Source organism: Protopterus annectens, chromosome 9.part0, assembly GCF_019279795.1.
Source record: "Protopterus annectens isolate FY-2018-M chromosome 9.part0, PAN1.0, whole genome shotgun sequence".
Taxonomy (NCBI): Eukaryota; Metazoa; Chordata; order Ceratodontiformes; family Protopteridae; genus Protopterus; species Protopterus annectens.
In genome coordinates this window covers 806942171-806961922 of record NC_056743.1, presented here as the reverse complement: position 1 = coordinate 806961922, position 19752 = coordinate 806942171, and the positions used below count along the sequence as shown (strand labels likewise).

The window sequence follows — 19752 nt, the reverse complement described above, 5'->3', positions numbered from 1 at the left end:
ACTAAACAGCAATGAAAACAAAAAAAAGACAACAGAAGAAACAAGCTGCATAACATTTACACTTTGAAGAAAAGGGCAAATGGTACAAACTACTACAACTTCTGGTGTAGGAGCCAATTACTCAATAGAACAGGAGGAAGCAACTACGTTCAAGTGTTATAACAGCTGAGACTGCCTTGATGGTTACTGTTTTGCATCACTGCTAACAAAAATTAAGATGTAAGCCGTGTGTATAATACCTTCTGTAAAACTGGACCAATACCAGCAGTGGCATAAAAATGGACCTTTCTTTTAAAAGTCAAGCAATAAATTTTGCACTACAAATTAGGAAACAGACTGACAAATGACATATGTTATGTGACTGACTGTTACCAGAAGGAAATTGCTAAAATCTAAAGCCAGATTTACCAAGAAAATCTCTGTATTAAAATAGCAGCATTCAAATACATGGCTTAACAAACTGTGTTAACTTTGTAAGCAAAAAAGCTCCCCATTTCAAGTCTATAGTTTCAGCCAATCATGTTCAAACAGGATTACTGCCCTGAAGGAGCAAGGCCATAAAAAGTGCTAAAAGATGCTCACTGCATTTTAAATCCCCACTCAGCTATTTACAGAGTACAAAGACATACTGTAGCTAACAAAGCCTCTTTCACAGCTGTCATTTTAACACAAAAAAAAGTTGTAAGTTGCACTTTTAACAGACTTCTGTTTTTTCACACACTACTGTGGAATTTTTGAAATCTGTAATTATCTGCTGATCACTGCAATCTGACCCCAGCTAAGCAGATGGGTAGTCTGTAAACAGCAGTTCAACTTTACAACTGCATGTTTTTTCAGTAGCTTAGGCTTTCATCTTCTAAAATTTACAAAATGTTTCACATATCATATGATCTGTGGGCTACTGTTTAGTTTATGCTAAAATTAATTTCACAATTCAGTGAAAAAAAAAGTATGCCTCGGAAATCACATAAATCCTATTACAGATCAGATTTTTCACTGTAATTTTTTCCAGTTAGAGAAGTAACTGTTTCAGTAGCTTTACATGTGGTGTACCAGAACTCTGCTCGCAAAATGCCACACCGCAGACACCTCCCCATCCTCAAGACTCAGCCACTTATTGTGATGCCACAATAGTTCTAGAACACTCAATGGGATGTCACAGCAAATTAAGAATTTCAAGGTACATTAACTGAGTCATTAAAAATACATATTTTTCATTTTCTGTAAACAGTTTTATAACAAAACTAGTTAACTCTGTGTGAGACCAGGGGATCCTGAAAACTTAAATTTTCACCACAGTACAAATTCACTTGAAACCAGTAAGTACAAAGGGAAGGGTTGGGTCTATTAACATGTATATAGATGTACATTTACTTTGTTGCAAACTTATGGGCACTGTAAAAATGAATGCATACTCCAGTCTGCAACCAGTGCGGTCTATTACATTAACACTATAAGCAAGCAATTTTTTTTCTCTTAAAATATTAAAAAAACCTTTTTACATGTATGTTTACAGTCAAGCAGACAAAATTCAAATAGCCACAAAATTAGTCAAGCTACAACATGATGTGGTGCAAATCCTGTTCAGCGGGTGGGAAGGATGGAAGGGAAGAGTGTCTTCCTTCTTCAGCTGATTCAGTCAAAGCTTCGATACATGGTTAATTCACAGTATATGCAAACAGCACATTTAACTTATCAGCTGTGTACTTTAGCAAGTATACATATGTAGAAAATAAACAAAATAGGTCCATAGATGACCCAAGCACCAATCTAGATGGACAGTGTTGAAAACAAATTTTAAGATCTAACTAACAAATAATAAAAAGTGATCATTTAGATAAAAGTCCATGATGAAAACAATGTGGTTACAATACAACTCTTCTCCAGTTCTTAATTACACTGCTAACTTAAATACCTTTTTTATAGTTCTAAAGTAACTAGCTGTATACAGGGTACTACAGCATCTCCCAAAACAGAGCACATTGTGCTTTCTCTCCTTCACCCCGACCAATTTTCCTAGTTTGATTAAAGCAGTATTCCCCCACATGACATCTGGATGGAAATCGGGCAGGTTCCCAGCCAGGACCAGTAGCCACTGCATGACCACCTAAGCACAGGGACCACTGTCAGGCTACCCAACACCTCTTCTCTTTGGCTGTATGGCATCTACCAGTGCTTTGATGTACGGAAGTGCATTTTTTTTCCAACATCTCTGAAGCTAAGCACACATAATGCCCAAGAAGACAAACAGAACGAACAGAAACAGATTTTACAATCGTTCTGAAGAGACAGCTGCAAATCAAAGACCAATGGAGGGCAATCACTCCACAGAGGCTGATAAAGGGAAACACTGGTCTCCCTGGGTTGAAGCCCCCAACCTTCTAATCTCAGAAAATTGCTTGCTTGAATCAATGTATGTTGTCAAGTGCTGCTGCTTGACCAGGACCCCATCCAAAAATCACTTTTTATACAAGCAACAAATGGCTGAATACTGTCCAAGTCAGCCAACACTATCTGCATGAGGTAATGCGTTTGGTCTGCGACAGTACAATTAGATGCCTTAGACCTTTGGCTTGTTGGCGAAAGGTACAAGGTTTCAAATAAGAAATGTAGTGCTAACCACTCCTGCAAAAGGAATACACCATTATGAGGTTAACATACTTCATTCTGAAACGTACATTACACTTGCATATTAAGAACAGCCCCCTAAAAATGTTGCAATGGAACAACCTTAAACCAAAACAACTTTTTGCTGATGAAAAAAATCTGAAAAGAATAAAAATAAATAAAATACAAGGAAAGAACTTGTAAGTTTGTGTGTATGCGTGTGTGTGTGTGCAAACATCTGCAAAAATATCATTAGAGTGCATTCCTTTTAATTGTTTCCTTAAGAAGGGACTGATCATCAGACAGTATGTACGCTTTATTTGTAGTCTGTGCAGACATGCATTCTGCATTCTTCAAGCAGCTGTTATGAGCATTTGTGCAAATCTTCAGATCACGCAGCTGAGAAGTAGGTTTAACATTATCTGGGTTTTCACCTGGAATACTCCTGACCTCTACAAATGTGTTCTGTTCAGAGGATAAACCTAGTGGTGAACTTTCTCCATTAGCTTCCAGTTTGTTTGAAGTTCCCTCACCTATCACTGTGTTACAGTGAGCCACAGAGCTGCCCGTAAATGTAATAAGGTCTACTCCACTATCCTTGTATGCTGATGGTACTTCTGTTGCAGCAGTACTAGCCTCATCTTTAATACTCAGGACTGAGGCTTGGTCTATCTGATAATATACAACAGAACCACCATTCAGGAAAGACTGACCATCTACACAGGAGCTACCCTGAACAGGACTGTCTGTGAAACACAGTACAGATGATCCAGCTGGAAGTTCAGCTTGAATTAATACAGGTGAGGCAGAGACTCCGCAAACTCCATCAGTAACAGCAAGGGGATCCTCCAGTATACAGACACCAAGGCTCTCAACACTAGAGTCTAGACTGGCAAGAGAACCAGTGGATTCAGCCTCTTCCTCCTTCATTCGCTCCAGTTCCTCAGCAGTCTGCAAATGCATAACAGCAGTTTCATTTTCCAAATGGCAGTTCTCTGCAATGAATTCATGATAATCCTGAGTTTCCACAATGTGCTCACAGGAAAGGTCCCTAGAAAGGTTTAGAGGAGGGCCCTCTGGTCTGTGCTGATGCTGCTGTTGTCGCTGCTTGCTCTCTGCATCCAGTTTCATGATGGTATGCAGGTAATGAGTCCTAACACGAATGGGGTTGAATTCAATTCGACCAACAGTATTGGCACAACCATCTCTGGAGCAGCCACAGGGAAACGACATCCGATCCACCTACAAACAGAAAACATATATTAAGTACACAATTCACTGTTTTAAGAATCTTAACTGAAACTCCTACATTTCACAGACCATTATTATAAATAACTGGCATCTGCCTGTGGCTGTAAGCTTCAGTCACTACATAACCTCCTCAGCTAAAACATGTAATAACAAACATAAGAACGGCAGAAAAAAATATCGACTTATACACTGCATCCCACTCCTTTTACCATTTTTTTCTTTCAATAACTAGGCTACTTCAGTTGGAGCCATAACTAAAGTGGGGACAAAGGAGACACTAGCCAACTATGGGCTGAGAGAGATTCCAGTCTACTGGCTGGCGAAAGTGTAAGCTGATCTAGACATAACCTTGACTTCAGTAACCACATATGACCCTTTTCAGCTATAACACACATTAGTTTATTTTCTACTCCTGATTAACTACACTATGCCCAAGATTTTTTCTTGTTTAAGCATTGTGAAAATTTACAGAATATGAATCGTACTGGGCATTTACTGTAAAGAACTATCAGAGTAGAAAGGGAATCAGCCAGCACCACCTCAGTATTTTCTTATAGACAGGAGCCCCCAAAAGGTCTCAAAGGTCAAGGGCCTACATTCAGAAACTCCACAGAGTATGTAGAGGAAGAGGTTCTTAGAACTAGAGAAGAGAATGTCTACTCCAATCTCATGGGGCAAGAGGGGAAGGAGGGTGGGAAAGAATACTGCAACAATGAATACACTTGAACATCTACATTTAAGGTAAGTGTAGACAACAGACTGTGTCCTGTGCGCTTCACTGTTGCAGTAGTAACTGACGGGAAAGCTCACAAAGCTGAAAGGAGGGTGGATAGAGAGTTTATGGAGAGAAAAGAATGCTCTGCAAGATGACAGTGGCAAACGCCACTCTGGACTTGAATGTCGGAAAGAGATAATATTTGGTGAAGGTATCCACAGAAGATGACTAATCCACAATTAATTAGGACAATTAGGGACACTTTTAAACTACTGTTACTATTAACTTGGCACATTGACAGAACAAGAGAATATGAATTAATGTACAGTTTCTGAAGTAAAATAAGTTTATTACTCTAATTATCGTCATTATTTAGAAAGTACACCACCATCTTTTGTCCAAGACACCAGTTTTAGGAAGGATTAAGACAGACATAGCTAAATGTTGAGTCAAAATCAGGGACTTTCCTGAAAATCAGGGACAGCTGAGAGGAATGGTTTTCACCCCTTTAAGAAAGGCTGTAGATGTAGCAGTAGCCCTAGTGGAGTGTGACCTCACAGGATCTGGGGGCTTCTTTCCATGATGGGTGAAGCAAAAGATACAGTGGGAGATCCATTTGAAGATTGTTTAGAAATAGAAACTGGTCTCCCCTCAGAGCTACAAGCAAATGCCACAAAAAGCTGGTCGGACTTCCTGACATTCTTTGACCTGTTCAAGTAGTAATGCAGTTGCCTATGCACATCCAAAGTATGGAGGACCCCCCCATTTTAAAGGTTAGGAAAGAAGGTAGCCAAGTGGATGGTCTGATTTAGTCATCTCTGTAACAACCTTAGGCATGAAGGACTGGTGCTAAGACAGACTAACAGGGTAGAAAATGATGAAAAGTTCCATACACACAAGGGTCCGAAACTCTGAAACCCTTCTAACTGAAGTAAAGGCCAGCAGGAAGGCTGTCTTGCAGGTTAGGAATCTGATGTCTGCAGAGGCAGTCTTTACCTGAAAGGTGGGAAGGTGATTTTATCCAGAAAAAAGAAGAGATCCCACAAGGGAACAGGAGGTTTTTGTGTGTGTGTGTGTGTGGGGGGTCTAAAGTAGATAACCCTTTTCAGGAACTGCTTCATGAGAGGGTGGGAGGAGATACGGGGTTGGGTAGGCAGATAAGCTGAAACTGTAGAAGTGTGAATTTTAATAGAGGAATAAAGTCCTGATAAGTATGAAAGGATCAGAGGCACCTGAGCTTGAAGAGTGCTCTGCCCCTTTTGTTTGCACCATATAGTGAATCTCTTCCATATAGTGGAGTAAGATTATCTTGTGCTAGGTCTCCTGGCTTCTTTTAGAACGTCCAGGACCTGTTTGTCAAGGGGTGTTCCACTCCAAGCTGGCAATTTGAATGTTCAGGTTAGGATGTGTGATGCAGCCCTAGTTCTGTGTTAATAGGTCCACTCATTGGGGCAGCAACCATGGCTCATTCTTGCTTCGACTGAGCATTAGGGGATACCAGTGAGGCCTTGGCCAATATGGGGCTATAAGAATGACCCTTCTTCCCCATGGAGCAAGGGTACTGGGAAGAAGGCATAGAGGAAAAGGCAAGTACAAGAAAGGAGAAAGCATCGGTCTTCTAGGCTGAAATTGTTTTGGTCCTTGAGCAAAACTTTTCAAGTATGCTTTTCTTTGGTGGCAAAAAAGTCCATCTCTAGCACACCCCATTCTGACTGTACTGACAAAAAAAAACTCCCAATGCAATTGCCACTCATGAGGGTTTAACAGGCTCCTGATTAGGTGATCCACCAGTTAACTGGTTTCTCCTGGTAGGTACTGTGCCATGAGGTGCAGACCAAGGGAGTTTGCAGCTTCCAAAAGGTCCATGGCTAGGCAACAAAGAGGGTAAATGTGAGTCCCCCCTGCTTGTTTATGTACCACATAACTGTAGTGCTGTCTTTACTAGGAGGACTCCTGGTTTCCACTGGTTTTTGAAGGCAATCAGATCATTTTGGATGGCCATCAGTTCTTTTTAGGTTGATGTGTTTGTTCTTGAACTGGAATTCCCTTTTGCCCGGAGTCTAAGTTGTTGCAATGACCCCCCTGAATATTTCCGAGGTTAGAGTTTTTCCTGAGGGATAAACCAGAAGAGAAGGCCTGGGTTGAGGGAGCATGCTTGGGTCCACCAGGCAAACTCTTTCCTGAGAGAGGAGAGAAGCTTCACCCTGAAGTTGAGGGATTGAGAATGTTGGCACCACAAAGCTCTAACGGACATTGCAGTTTCCTCATATGTAGTCTCACAAGGGTGATCATGAGGATGACACAAAAGGCCATGTAACCCAAAGCTCTGAGGAACTCTTTATGCGGTTGTTCCAGAGAAGAGGCTTTTGGAAGTACAAAGTTAGAAAAGTAACCTTGTCTGCAGAAAGGAAGGTTTTCTGAAATGTTGAGTCCAGCGAAGCCCCTACAAACACAATCTCGTTTGTGGGGATGGTCCAAAACTTTTTGGTACTGATGGTGAAATTCAATGAAGCCAGGATCTCTTTGGTATAAAGCAGATCTAGTTTGAGGTTTTCTAGATTTTTTGCTTGAATGAGGCAGTCATCTAAGTAGGGGTAAATCTGAATACACTTTGACCTGCAAAAGGCTATCACTGGGGCTAGGCATTTTGTGAAAGCCTTGTATACAGTAGACAAGCCAAAGGGCAAAGCACAGAAAGCACAGTTGTGTACACCTACCATAAATGTAGATGTTAGAGTGTATTCACTATTGCAGTCATCACACTTGGGCTATCTGCCTGCAGGTAGCCCTCAGTCGGCCCAGATACCAGAGACTTAGTATTTCTGCGTCAGATGCCGTCTCTTCTTCCATGATGTCAGGTCGTCAGGGGTATAAAAACAGGAAGCAGATGCCATTAGATCAGTTTTTCTTGCTCCAAATGTCAGGAGCCCGCAAATAGGGAGCTAGTATATGGTGGGAAAACCACCACCAGTAAAAAGTAAATACTACCAATAGGAATAGCTATAGAGAGGAGAGATAAAGAGATACATAAAACCAAGGGGCTGGAGGGAGGGAAACCAGGACTGCAACAGAGAATACACTCGAACATCTACATTTATGGTAAGTGTACACAACTGTACTATGTTCTTCATGTTTCACTGTTGCAGTCTTCACACTTGGGTTGATTCCCAAAGCTGAGGAAGGGTGGAGGCTGTCTAGTATGCCTTGCAAGACTGCTGTAGCAAATCCTGCCCTAGATTTGGAAAAGATAGGCAGGTGGTAATGCTTGGTGAAGGTGTGTACAGAACTCCAGGTAGAAGCTTCCAGTATGTCCTTTGTAGGGACTCCCCTGAGAAATGCTGTAGAGGTAGCTGTAGCTCTAGTGGAATGTGTTCTGACCCCCTGAGGGGTTGGTTTTCCATGGTGCTTGCAGCAGAAATGGATGCAGTGTGCTATCCATTTGGATAATGTTTGTTTTGAAATGGCCTTGCCTTCTGCCCCTGTTGCAAAGCTGACTAGCAGCTGGTCAGATTTTCTGAAAGGCTTAGTCCTATCAAGGTAGAACCTGAGCTGTCTATGCATGACCAAAGAGTGCAGGATCCTTTCCCCTTTATTTTGAGGATTAGGGAAGAAGACTGGCAAATGGATGGATTGGTTGAGAGCCACAGTGGACACTACTTTAGGCATAAAGGAAGGGTTAGTTCTGAGGGAACACGTGTCAGCATGGAAAATAATGAAGGGTTCCACAGCCATCAGTGCTTGTAACTCGAACACTTCTAGCCGAAGTGATGGCTAGAAGCAAGTCTGTTTTCCAAGAGAGGAATTTTAACTCTGCTGAAGCAGCAGGTTCAAAAGGGGGAAGCGTGAGCTTTTCTAGAACAAAGTTAAGGTCCCAAGCAGGGGTGGGTGCTCTCCTTGGTGGCCTTAAGCTGTTTGTCCCTCTCAGGAACTGTTTGATGAGAGGGTGAGAACAGAGGTGGCTCAGTACTGTAATGAGCCGGAATGGCAGAGGCATGTATCTTAATGGAGGAGAAGAATAGGCCTCTGTGTAGTAGTTCTGCTAGGTAATCCAGGATAAGAGGTAAGGAGGGCAGTGCTGTGTCCTTTCTTTTGACTGAATCCAAGAGCAATACCTTTTCCATTTTTCAGCATAGGATTTCATAGTACTGGACCTTCTGGCTTCAAGGATGACATCCAACACCTGCTTTCTTAGGGTTGCCGGTGGGGTATTTAAGGAATAAGCTAGGCTGCAAGATTTAGGGTTTGCAATTGTGGATGCAAAATCTGTCCTTCCTGCTGAGAAAGCAGGGTTGGTGTCTGGTGTAGGTGCCAGGGTGGCACCGTTGTCAGACTGCGCAGAAGTGGGTACCAGTGCTGGCATAGCCAGTCCGAGGCAATCAGAATTGTCCTTGACCTATCTTGTTTTATCTTGAGTAATACTCTTGAGATAAGGAGCAGAGGGGGAAAAGCATATATTGAGAGGTTTTCCCATTGAAAGGATAGGGCATCCACCTTCCAGGCCCTGCTGTGAAGGTTCCTGGTGCAGAATTTGCTTAACTGGTTGTTGTCGGGGGAGGCAAAGAGATCCACCTCTGGGGTCCCCCATTTCTGGATCAGAAGGTTGAAGGTGCTGGGCTCCAATTTCCACTCATGTGGGTCTAGGACATTTCTGCTTAAGTCTCTGCCAGTGAATTTTGTTTGCATGGCAGGAATTGAGCTTGTAGATGAACTTGGTTGTCCAAGGTAGCGTGCCATAGGGCCATGGCTAACCTGCAGAGTGGGTAAGAATGGGTTCCCTCCTACTTGTTGATGTACCACATAACTGTGGTGTTGTCTGTTTTTATCAGCAGTTGTCCCCAAAAACAGTAGGTATCTGAAAGCTGTCAGGGCATTCTGTACAGCTAGCATCTCTTTTTGATCGATGTGCAGGAGAATTTGCCTTGGACTCCAATGGCCCTGAATACATTTGCCCCCCATGTGAGCCCCCATGCATAATCTGATGCGTCTGTGGTTAGGGTCTGGGCGGTGCAGGGTTGAGTAAAATGCAGTCCCTTGTTGTGGCTGCATGCTTCTGCCCACAAAGGAAAACAAGGTATGATAGGAATGACTGTTTCCAGGCCTGAGAATGTTGGCACCAAAGACTTTTTAAGTACCATTGACATTTCCTTGCATATGGAATTAGCAGAACACAGAAGGCCATGGACCCTACGGCTTGCAGTATTTTTCTTGCAGATAGCTGGGTTCTGGTGGCCATTTGTTTGATGTAGTCTGTCAGATGGACCAGTTTTTCTTAAGTGAGGAATGCCATCTGGGAAGTTGTGTCCAAGCTTGCGCCCAGGAATACAATCTTTTGACTGAGTACTAGTTATGATTTCTTTTCGTTGATGGTGTACCCCAATGAAGTTAGAATGCTTTTTACAAATGTCAGGTGCTGAAGCAACAACTCCTGACTGTCCACCTGAATCAGGCAGTCATCCAAGTACAGGTAAATTTGGATATTTCTCTACCTGCAGTATGCAATGGCTGGAGTCAGGCATTTTGTGAATACCCTGGGCAAGTAGATAAGCCAAAGGGAAGTGCAGAGAACTGATAATGCATAGACCCTGCCTTGAAACGTGGATATTTCCTGCATGACTCCCTTACGGGGATATGCGGATAGGCTTCTTTTAAGTCTAGGGTGACTAACCAGGCATGCTTGGCTAACATAGGGAGAAGCTGTTGCAGGGTAAGCATCTTGCATTTTGGTACCACCAGGAAGGTGTTGAGAATTGAAAGATCCAGGATAGGGTGCCAAGAGACATCTTTCCTGTGTACCAGGAATAGTCTGGAGTAGAATCCTTGACCCCTCTCTGTTCTACTGGAATAGGCTGAATAGCTCTGATATTGAGCAGGGAAAGTACTTGGTTTTGAGCCTTTGCCCACTGGTTTGGAGGAAGGTCTGGAAACCCGCTTGGGGTTGGCAGTGAATGGAAATAAAATTTGTACCCCTGGGTTACAATGTTGAGGACCTATCGGTCCTGAGTGATGGACATCCATTTTTTTGCATGAAGGGCAAGTTTTCCTTCTAGGGGCACAAGCAATTGGGCAAGGCTGGGAAGCAGAGTTGAGAAGTCATTGTGAGCTTTTTCCATAAGGAGGTGGCTTACCACTCCATGCTCTAGGGGTTGGGGTGCTCCACTGCTTAGATCTCTGCATACTCAGACTGTAGTCTGGGTGGTTCGTTTCCCTTGGGTCTTGTTTGGGAAGGCCTGGAGGGGGCTGGAAAGGACCAGTGTTTTTAAGGGCAATGCCTACTAAATCTAGGTGGTTGCACTTGTAAGAATTCTTTAACAGTTTGCATAGACTTAGCCTTTTCTTCCATCTTTAAGAACTTCTTCTGGTTTGGTGCCAAACAAACGGTCCTTATTTAAAGGAGCATCTAGTAATTTAGATTTGACATGATCTGGCAAGGCCTGCTCCTTCAGCCAAGCATGTCTTCTCAGTACAGAGCTAGTGATTGCTGCCCTGCAAGATGCTTCCAGGTCATCAAAGCCACACTGCAAAGTATGCTTACTAACTTGGTTTACAGAGTGCATAAGCTCCTGCAATTCTTTATTTTCTGCACAATCTGGAAAAATTACCATTTTTTGTTTAATAAATTCCATAATATGTTGCTGGTATTTCAGCATGTGAAACTGGTAATTCAATGCCCTGATAGCAAGAGTTGCAGAGGTACCCCATCTGTCCAAAGCTCTGGAATCCCTGTCTGAAGGGATAGGATTTTTGGCTGTAGTAGCCTTAATACCTTTAGGTCCCTGGGAAATGATCTCTGGATCAGCAGTAGTATTCTTGAAAATAAACTTGTGAGAATCAGGTACTCTGTAGTACCGGACTAGTTTCTTAGGGGCTGGAGGTAAAGTGTCTGGAGTAAGACTGGATTCCATGAAAATATCATCCACAACATCCTGGACAGGGGGTATAGCTAAAGGCCTGTGCTGAGGCAACTCAAAAAATTCTCTGAGTTTTTTATTGGACTGAGGATAGTCTTGGCATTCCCAATGGAAAAGCTCTCAAAGTATGCAAGGTTTCACCAAAAGAGAAATCCTCTGGAGGGGAGGCAGAGGGAATGGATTCCTCTGCATCGGAATCCTCATAGGTGGACAAGGGCATGTCTTCATAATCAGAAAGGTCAGAGTCATCGGACTCCTGGTCTGAAGAACCTGAAGGGGACTGGAGTCTGTCTCTTAGCTGGGGAAGGCTGGCTTCCCCTAATCAGCGTAATAAGGTCTTCAGCCATTCTAAGCATTTGTTTTTGTGGCATGGGTGCCTGAGCATGAGCTTTAGTCGTCGGTTTTCTAGGTGTAGTGTGTACTCTGGGCCTAAGAAACTCTGTAATTTTGGTTAAAAAAGAAGTTGGTTTGATTCGAACATTGGTAGGACGAAAAACTCCCAGCCATTTTAGAATACGGAGATAGAGAGCTAAAGAATTTAGCAACAAAGATAGCCTGACAACAAATGGTTCAGGCATTAACTCATTAACCCTGAGTACCTTCTCATGGTGCCTGTGTGCTTAACCTGAGCGCGCCATGAGAAGATACAAATTACAAGCTGTTACCCCTGAATGCCTTCCACAAGCAAGAGAAAGTGTACTGCAGATTTGTAGTTCACCTTACTGTAAAACATGCTGAAATTGTAACTGAATGTGTAACTGAATGTGTAATTTAGCTTATGTAGTTGCGATTCAGCTTGTTTTTACATTAGGATCACATTAAAGTTCTTGCTGAAAATCCAATTTAAAAGTTCTTGATAAAGCAAGTGGTGGCAACCAATTGGATTGTTGCAATCCAAGCCACCACTTGCTTAACATCTCCACCCCCAACATAAATTTATTTCGTTTACCCTAATAAAAAGAGGGTCCAGCAGCAGGTATTTCCTTTCTTTCTGCAAAGAACTGGAGATTTTACTTGTTACTGGATCCGATCCTCTCTCCATTTCCACAGTCCAGGATTTCATGGACCGCCATACCGATCAAGGAATTCCCGTTCAGCTTGGAGCAACAACTGCCTTATTTTCTTCCCGGTAAGTATTACTGTTTATGTTTTGATTCACCACCTTTCCGTCAAGTAAATTAAGGGTGTGCTGTACAGCTCAGAGTGGCCTACGATCACAACTCTAAAGGTTAGGTAGAATATAGCCAGTTTTGCCCAATAGAGCCCTGCCTCAGGCCAGCAAATTAATACCAGGAATCCCTCAATGAGTTGAGGCTCGTTTTGTCCCACCTGTCTTCAGGTCTTACATTTCGGTTCTTTTTCATTCTTATCCCCCTTGTCCAGGCTTAGGCTATGCTGCAGAGTGGAATTAGGTGCAGAGCTTCAATATGCCAACGGGAAAGAAGTTCAAACTTATCAAGTACATCCCAGTGTCAGCAGCAACAACCTTCTTAGTGGGCTCCACAACAGTTTGCAAGGTACTACAGTGATAGAATGACCCCCATCCTGTCACTGTCTTATGTGGATGCCTTGTATAAACTAAAATACTGCTGCTCTGTCGTACTCTGATACTATGTAAACCAACAAAATAAAAGCAAGTAAGACAGTCCGAAAGCACTGAAAAACAGTCTTACTTGCCTTTATTTTGTTGGTTTACAAATTTGTCTTTGTTTTCGTGAATTGTACTTTGATACTAAAACTGGTGAGTAGTTGGGGAAGCCGATGCTCTCTGTAGAACACACTTTCAGTCATACAATATCGTACAGTATGGAGGATTTAATGGAACGTAGCTTTAAAGTGGTTGTGTGACACAAAGAAATTTTTTCATAGCTTTGGCACCCCTTCTGAAAGTTGGCTGGTATGTCGGGGATTTTGTTTGTACTGTTACAGGTGAGAAGGAACACAAGGATTATTGAACCAGTTTGGTTGATGGGATCGAAATGTTCAACATAGCAGTAAAGGGTCAATGTATGCTATGACAATGTCGGTTCACTTACTGATCTGAGTTCCATGAAGTTTGTACTAGTGCAACTCTACAAAATATGTGAATCTATGCATTTATAATGTATTGCATATTTGCAGTGAGTTTATATTATTTTGTGATGGGGTAGTTACATTTATTAGTAGTTGGAGATCTATTCATTCTGCAGAGGGTCTGAGAAGCTTATAGCAGTTAAGGGTCATTGTAATTACGATGATGTTATCTTCATTTTTGGGTAAATTGATCTTTTTTAGTTACGCCGTATTAACGTTACCATGGTAACAGACAGCTTTCTACTAGTCATGAGTGTATTCTCATGAGATTTTGGTCTTTGAAGGGAATACAAAGGCTATGAAAACATGGCATTTTTATGACATTTTATTTGAGGTAAACCGAGTCTAAATATGTTTGTTTAGTTATATTTTAATAGTGTTCTTGGTGTGATCTAGAAATGAAATCTTTAACACAGTAGTAAAGGGTCAATGTGTGTCATGATGATGCTGGTTTACTCAGTGAACTGAGTTTTCTGAAGTTTGTACTGCCCTGCCATTATAGAGAGAGACTGTGATTTTAATGCATAGATACAAATATATATATATATATATATATATATATATACACACACACACACATATACATTTTTTAGTAGTATAGTATAGGTTAGGTGTTACAGAAAAGAAATGGGCCACCCATGGATGTTATGTGTGTATATAAATATACATTTTTAGGAGCTGGAAATTTATCAATTTTGTAGAGAGTCTAGGAAGTTTATTATAGTATAGTAGTATAGTACAGGTTAGGTGTTACAGAAAAGTAATGGGCCACCCATGGATGTTATGTGGCTAGATATCACAGGCATTAATTCCTTCCCAATTAAAAAAATAGGTTTTCTCTTTACACATATCTTGCTTTTCTTCCTTGTATTAAATGTTGTTTTTCTTCTGGCTTTTTCCTGGTTAGGGATCACCACAGCAGAACTCCAGTCCGCTAATGATTGTCAGTCAATTTTTACGGTGCCGAGGTGCCAGCCCGATGCCCAACCTTCAACATTAAACTGATGCATTTAATGTGTTGTAATTAAATTTAAACATGGTTGCTGTCAATTGTCCTTCAGAATTATAACTGATGTTTAAATTACTCTAAAAATTGTTGCATTTTATGAATATTTACTCTCTTCATATCTAAGATGATTACCATTTTTGCAAGAAGTGCACAGATTGTTTACATTGTTCTTAACATCACAGTTCATTATTTGAATGAGGAAGAAAGCTGAGTATAACACATGCTTAAAGACAGGGTAATGCTTAAAATTGTGGTTAAGTGGTATTCAGGGCACCTGGATTATCAGTCTTATCCAGGAAAGAGGGAGTGGAAGGTGTGTCTTCATTAAATATCTAGTGGCATTTTGCTATCAAGGATATTGGTGACCTCTTGGAAGAAGTTACTTAGGACACACTTAATAGCCTTTTCTTTCTTTTCTAGAGATGAATAAAGTACCAGAAGCTTAGCTGCAGACATTTTTCCAATTTGCTGAATCTGAGTCATTTGACAACAACTTTTAGTTGACAGGTGGCATTCATTGATCAGTTACTCCACTGACATATGTCCAATGCTTAGGCTGCCCACAGAGGTCAAGAAGCCAAAAGAGGAATGCCCGCCACATACAATTCTGTATTACCACAAGAACTTTGATGGGGATGAGATCCAGCTATTCTAAGGTTAGAGATGAAAGGTGACATCTGTCCAAACAAAGCGGGGTACTGAGAGTAAAGGTATGAAAAATATTAATGATATGATTTTACCTGGACTAGTTACATTAGAACAAGTAGAAATTTCCTGGTAAGATTTTGGAGCTTATGTCACAGAGTGTCAGAGAAGCAACAAGACAGATGAATGTGAAATGGGATGTAAGAAGACCCGAGTTTTATGTAGATGCAGGTTGTACGTCTGAGAATAATATAGATACAGGATGGACATATTGCTTGTTTGGCATCCATACTATTTTAAGAGTCAACCTCATGGTGGTCACTTTACTTATATGGCCAGAGCAGTTTTATACCATACAAGTCATTAATAACAATAGACAAACCACTGGTGTAGTGTAAGAATATTTAATGTCAAGAACTATGCGTCCCCTTTGACAAGTGGTGCCTCCCAGGAATTAGTGTTCAACCCAGTATTGTTTAATATTTTCCTTTATTGTCTCTAAAGGAATGTTTATGCCTAGATTTTACATTTGCAAATGACTCAAAACCTGGAATTTAATTTGGTCTTGCACCACGGGGGTATTTCTTTTGTATGTTATATGCCTTACATGTTCAGGAAGGAGTTTGGGGACATGTTTTCTGGTGAACCAGGATAGACCAACCCAATGAAGCACCATGTTGACACAGGCCTCATTAGCCCACCATATAAGCCCCTTATAGCATGCCTGATTGAGTTAAGTAGTCACTGAGAGAAGACCTACAGGAAATGTTTGATCTGGGGGAAATTTTAGCCAGTAACATACTTCTGTTTTCATAGGTGTTATGGCAAAATGTAAGCTAATGCATGTATTGTTTCATTATTAATAAAATGTAACAGCATATATTGCTTACACCTAATCTGAAATAGTCCAGTTGATCAGAACCAAAATGATCACAAGGGCTTGCAGAGTTCCTGGGGGATACTGTTATGTATTTCTTGGCAAGTTAGTGTTAATCCATGGAGAGATGCCAGTTATTTGTCTGTTAGCCCTTTACAGAGAGAATTTGTGGCAGTGGTTCATTTCAGGTTGTGCACATAGCTGAAGAATGTCTTGTTTGTCTTTGGCCTGGTAGGATAAATGTACCTCAGATTTGGCTTTGGTAGATGTTATTTGTCTTCAGATCTGTTTAATTTGAGATGGCTTTTATCTTGCTGGTTGCTACATCTCCTACTTTTTGCCACGATTGTCTTCCTTCTGTGAAACAGCATATTGATGTGATTCCACCAAGGGTGGCTGTTTTTTTTTTTTTTTACTTAGTTTTGTACTTGATGCTGTTGGGGTGCATGGTGAGGGTTTCCAATATACATGGTATACCTTGCAAGTCAGTGCTATGGGGTTTGGCTGATGGTACTTTTTTTTTTACTAAATATTTTTTTATTATTTCAAATAAGATGTCTTAAGAAACATTACATGGAATACAGATAAATAACATATTTACAATTCTAAAACATTACTAACTTCAAACCATTATATAACTATTTACATTGGTGTCTATGCAAATAACATTGAAATTCTATATTATATAAAGTTAGAAACATAAGATGATGTATCTTCTTCGATCTTTTCAAGTATTTCCAGTACTTTCATCCAAGAGTAATAGTAAGAAGTAGATATTTTAGTTCTGTTCTTCACTGTTAATATTTCCATGTGAACAACTGTTGTTGTTAAATTCTCAAATTCCTTGAATGTAGGAGAAGTCTCATTTTTCCAGTGTATAGTTATGACTTTACGTGAAATCGCCAACAGTGACCATAGGATTTTATAGTGTCTTTTTTGGTACACAGTTTGGAATAGGAGAGTTGAATAAAATTAAAGACTTTGTTAATTGAAAATTATCATTATAAACAGTCTGAAAAAAATAGTTAATGGATTTCCAGTACATATTGAGACATATACATTCATAAAAAACATGCTGCCAATCTGCTTTTATCTTGGTATGGCATCTCCAACATTGATCTTCAATAGAATACATTTTGGCTAACCTATGTGGTGTATAGAAACTTCTGTGTAGATATCTCCAAGTGAATAATTGCCAGTATTTTGACAATGTAGAAAATTTGGGAGATTTTAGAATGTTACTTTTTTCTTCTTCAATTGGAGGATGGTTGTTTAATAAAGTATAATAATCCCAGTATGATTTTTCATGATAGTTTTTTGTTTTAACAATTTTATAGATATTAGACAAATAACCTGTACCCTGATAAAGCTGTTTTGTGATAAAAATAAGGTATTCAATGAGTTTTGGAGCTTCATGTCTAACTGAAATTTGCATTTGTTCTATTTTATTTATAAGAAAATGCCTTAGATTTTGTAAAACAACCAATTGTCTTTATTTATATTATAGTTATAAATTATCTGTTCATTTGTTAGAATTTTCCCTTTCTCTATAAGTTGATGCCAAAAGAGTAATGTTTCTTCTTTAAGTATATTTATTTTAGATATTTGGAATGTATCTAGAATATTTGGTGTAAAAGCTATGGGGAAAATAAGAAAAATCCAAGAATTAATATTTGGTATTTTTGTTTATATATGTTTTGAACACTGAAAGTGTAGAGTTTATATAGTTTGATGGCAATTTATTATTATTCCTTTTCCCTAAAAAATAATATTTTAACATCCATATAAGGGGTGATGATATTACTATTAAGTTGTCTTGTACGTGATTATAATTGATTTCTATATAAATCTGCTCATGGGCTTGTTTCCATATAGGTGTGTATGAATTATTTAACCATAGTGTTATGTTTTTAATAACAGATGAGGTAATATATAAACAAATATCAGGTAAATTAATCCCACTGTCTTCCCAATCTGGTAAATGTTTATTTAAGGCTATATGGGGTTTATTTGGGAAAAAAATTTAAAATTAGTTTATTGTATCTTTGAATAATATATTTGGGAGGTGGCAATGAAAAATTCTGTATTAAGTATAATATTTTGGGAAATATGATTATTTTAATAAGATATAATCTGTCTGCTGTTGAAAAGATATATTTATTCCAGTAACCAATTGTTTGTTCTATCTTGTCTAGTATTTTATTATAGTTAAATATTAGAGAATCTGTTAATTCATTAAGTAGATTTATTCCCAGATATAATAATTTACTTTCTGTTACTATATATTTGGAAAATCTTTTGTTTATATTATTTTTTTTTTTTTACAATTACAGGGCACAATTTTAATTTTGTTTTCATTAAATTTTAAACCTGAAATATTCTGAAATTTATTCATGGAGTTAAATAGAGCATTCAAAGACTCATTTGCATCTGAGACAGTTAATAGTATGTCATCAGCAAAGAGTTGGATTTTAAGGTTTAACATTTTATTAATACAAATGCCCTTTATGTTACTGTTTGATCTGATTTGATTTGCAAAGGGTTCTATGAGTAATGCAAATAACAATGGTGATAAAGGGCAACCTTGTTTAGTTCCCTTTTTGATTGTTATAGGGCCTGATCTATGTGATCCTAGTTTAACATATGCAGTAGATTTTTCATATAGTATTTGGATAAGATAATTAGAAGGAAAGTTATATTCTTTTAAAACTAGTGAAAGAAAGTTCCAGTTAACTTTATTAATATCTAATGAGATTACATTTAAATGTAGGATTTTATGTTTGCTATAGTCTATTAATGTTAGTATTCTTTTAATATTATCTGAAGTATTTCTTCCTTTAGTAAAACCTGTTTGATCTTTGTGAATTAAGAAAGGAAGAAAGTGTTTGATCCTATCTGCGTATACAGCCATAAACATCTTATAGTCTATATTGAGTAATGATATTGGCCTATATGAGGAACACTGCTTCTCATCTTTATCTGGTTTGATAATTGGGGATATCAATGAATATTTCCAAGATGGTGGTATATCCAAATCTTTCTTGGCTATATCATATACTTTTAATAATAAGGATATGGCTTGATTGGGTATTAATTTATACATTTCTGGTAGCATATTGTCTGGGCCAGGTGCTTTATTTGTCTTGAGCTTTTTAATTTGTGATTTTAATTCTGTCATATTAATTAGTTTGCTTATAATGTCTATTTGTTCTTGTGTTAATTTAATATGAATATTATTTTCTAAGTATTTTTTTATATCCTTAGTAGGTGTATCTTGAGTGTTTATGGAATTATCAATGTTAAATTGGAGTCTGAATGCTTCTAAAATATCATTTAGTTCCGTAACTCTTTTGTTAGTATTAGGAATAAATATTTATTTTATTTGCTTAGATTTAATTATTTTTGTTCTATTAGTTAAGTGTCTCAGGTGTGCTGAATTAGTAGAGTATGAGTTTATTTTTATCTTTTCTAAGTTAATCATAATCTTATGATGTAACAATTCTGTATACTTCTTATTGATTTGTGTAAGTTCTTGAACTTGAGTAGTATTACCCTTTTGTATTTCCAGTTTCAATTTATCTGCTTTGTTTTGTAAGTCTAGCATATCTTTATTCCACAACTTCCTTTTATTTATGTACCAGGATAATATTTTCCCATATGTAACTGC

At 39.1% G+C, this 19752-nt stretch overlaps 1 protein-coding gene across 1 annotated transcript in view; it reads right to left on the bottom strand.

The window, feature by feature from the left end:
* Positions 1-682: 682 nt before the first annotated feature.
* CSRNP2 (cysteine and serine rich nuclear protein 2) overlaps positions 683-19752 on the bottom strand; it is a 189177-nt gene continuing 170107 nt past the window's right edge. The window contains exon 5 of the mRNA XM_044083453.1: positions 683-3849. Within this exon, the coding sequence (XP_043939388.1) occupies positions 2860-3849 (990 nt within the window). The 3' untranslated portion in view covers positions 683-2859. The remainder of the gene's footprint in view (positions 3850-19752) is intronic.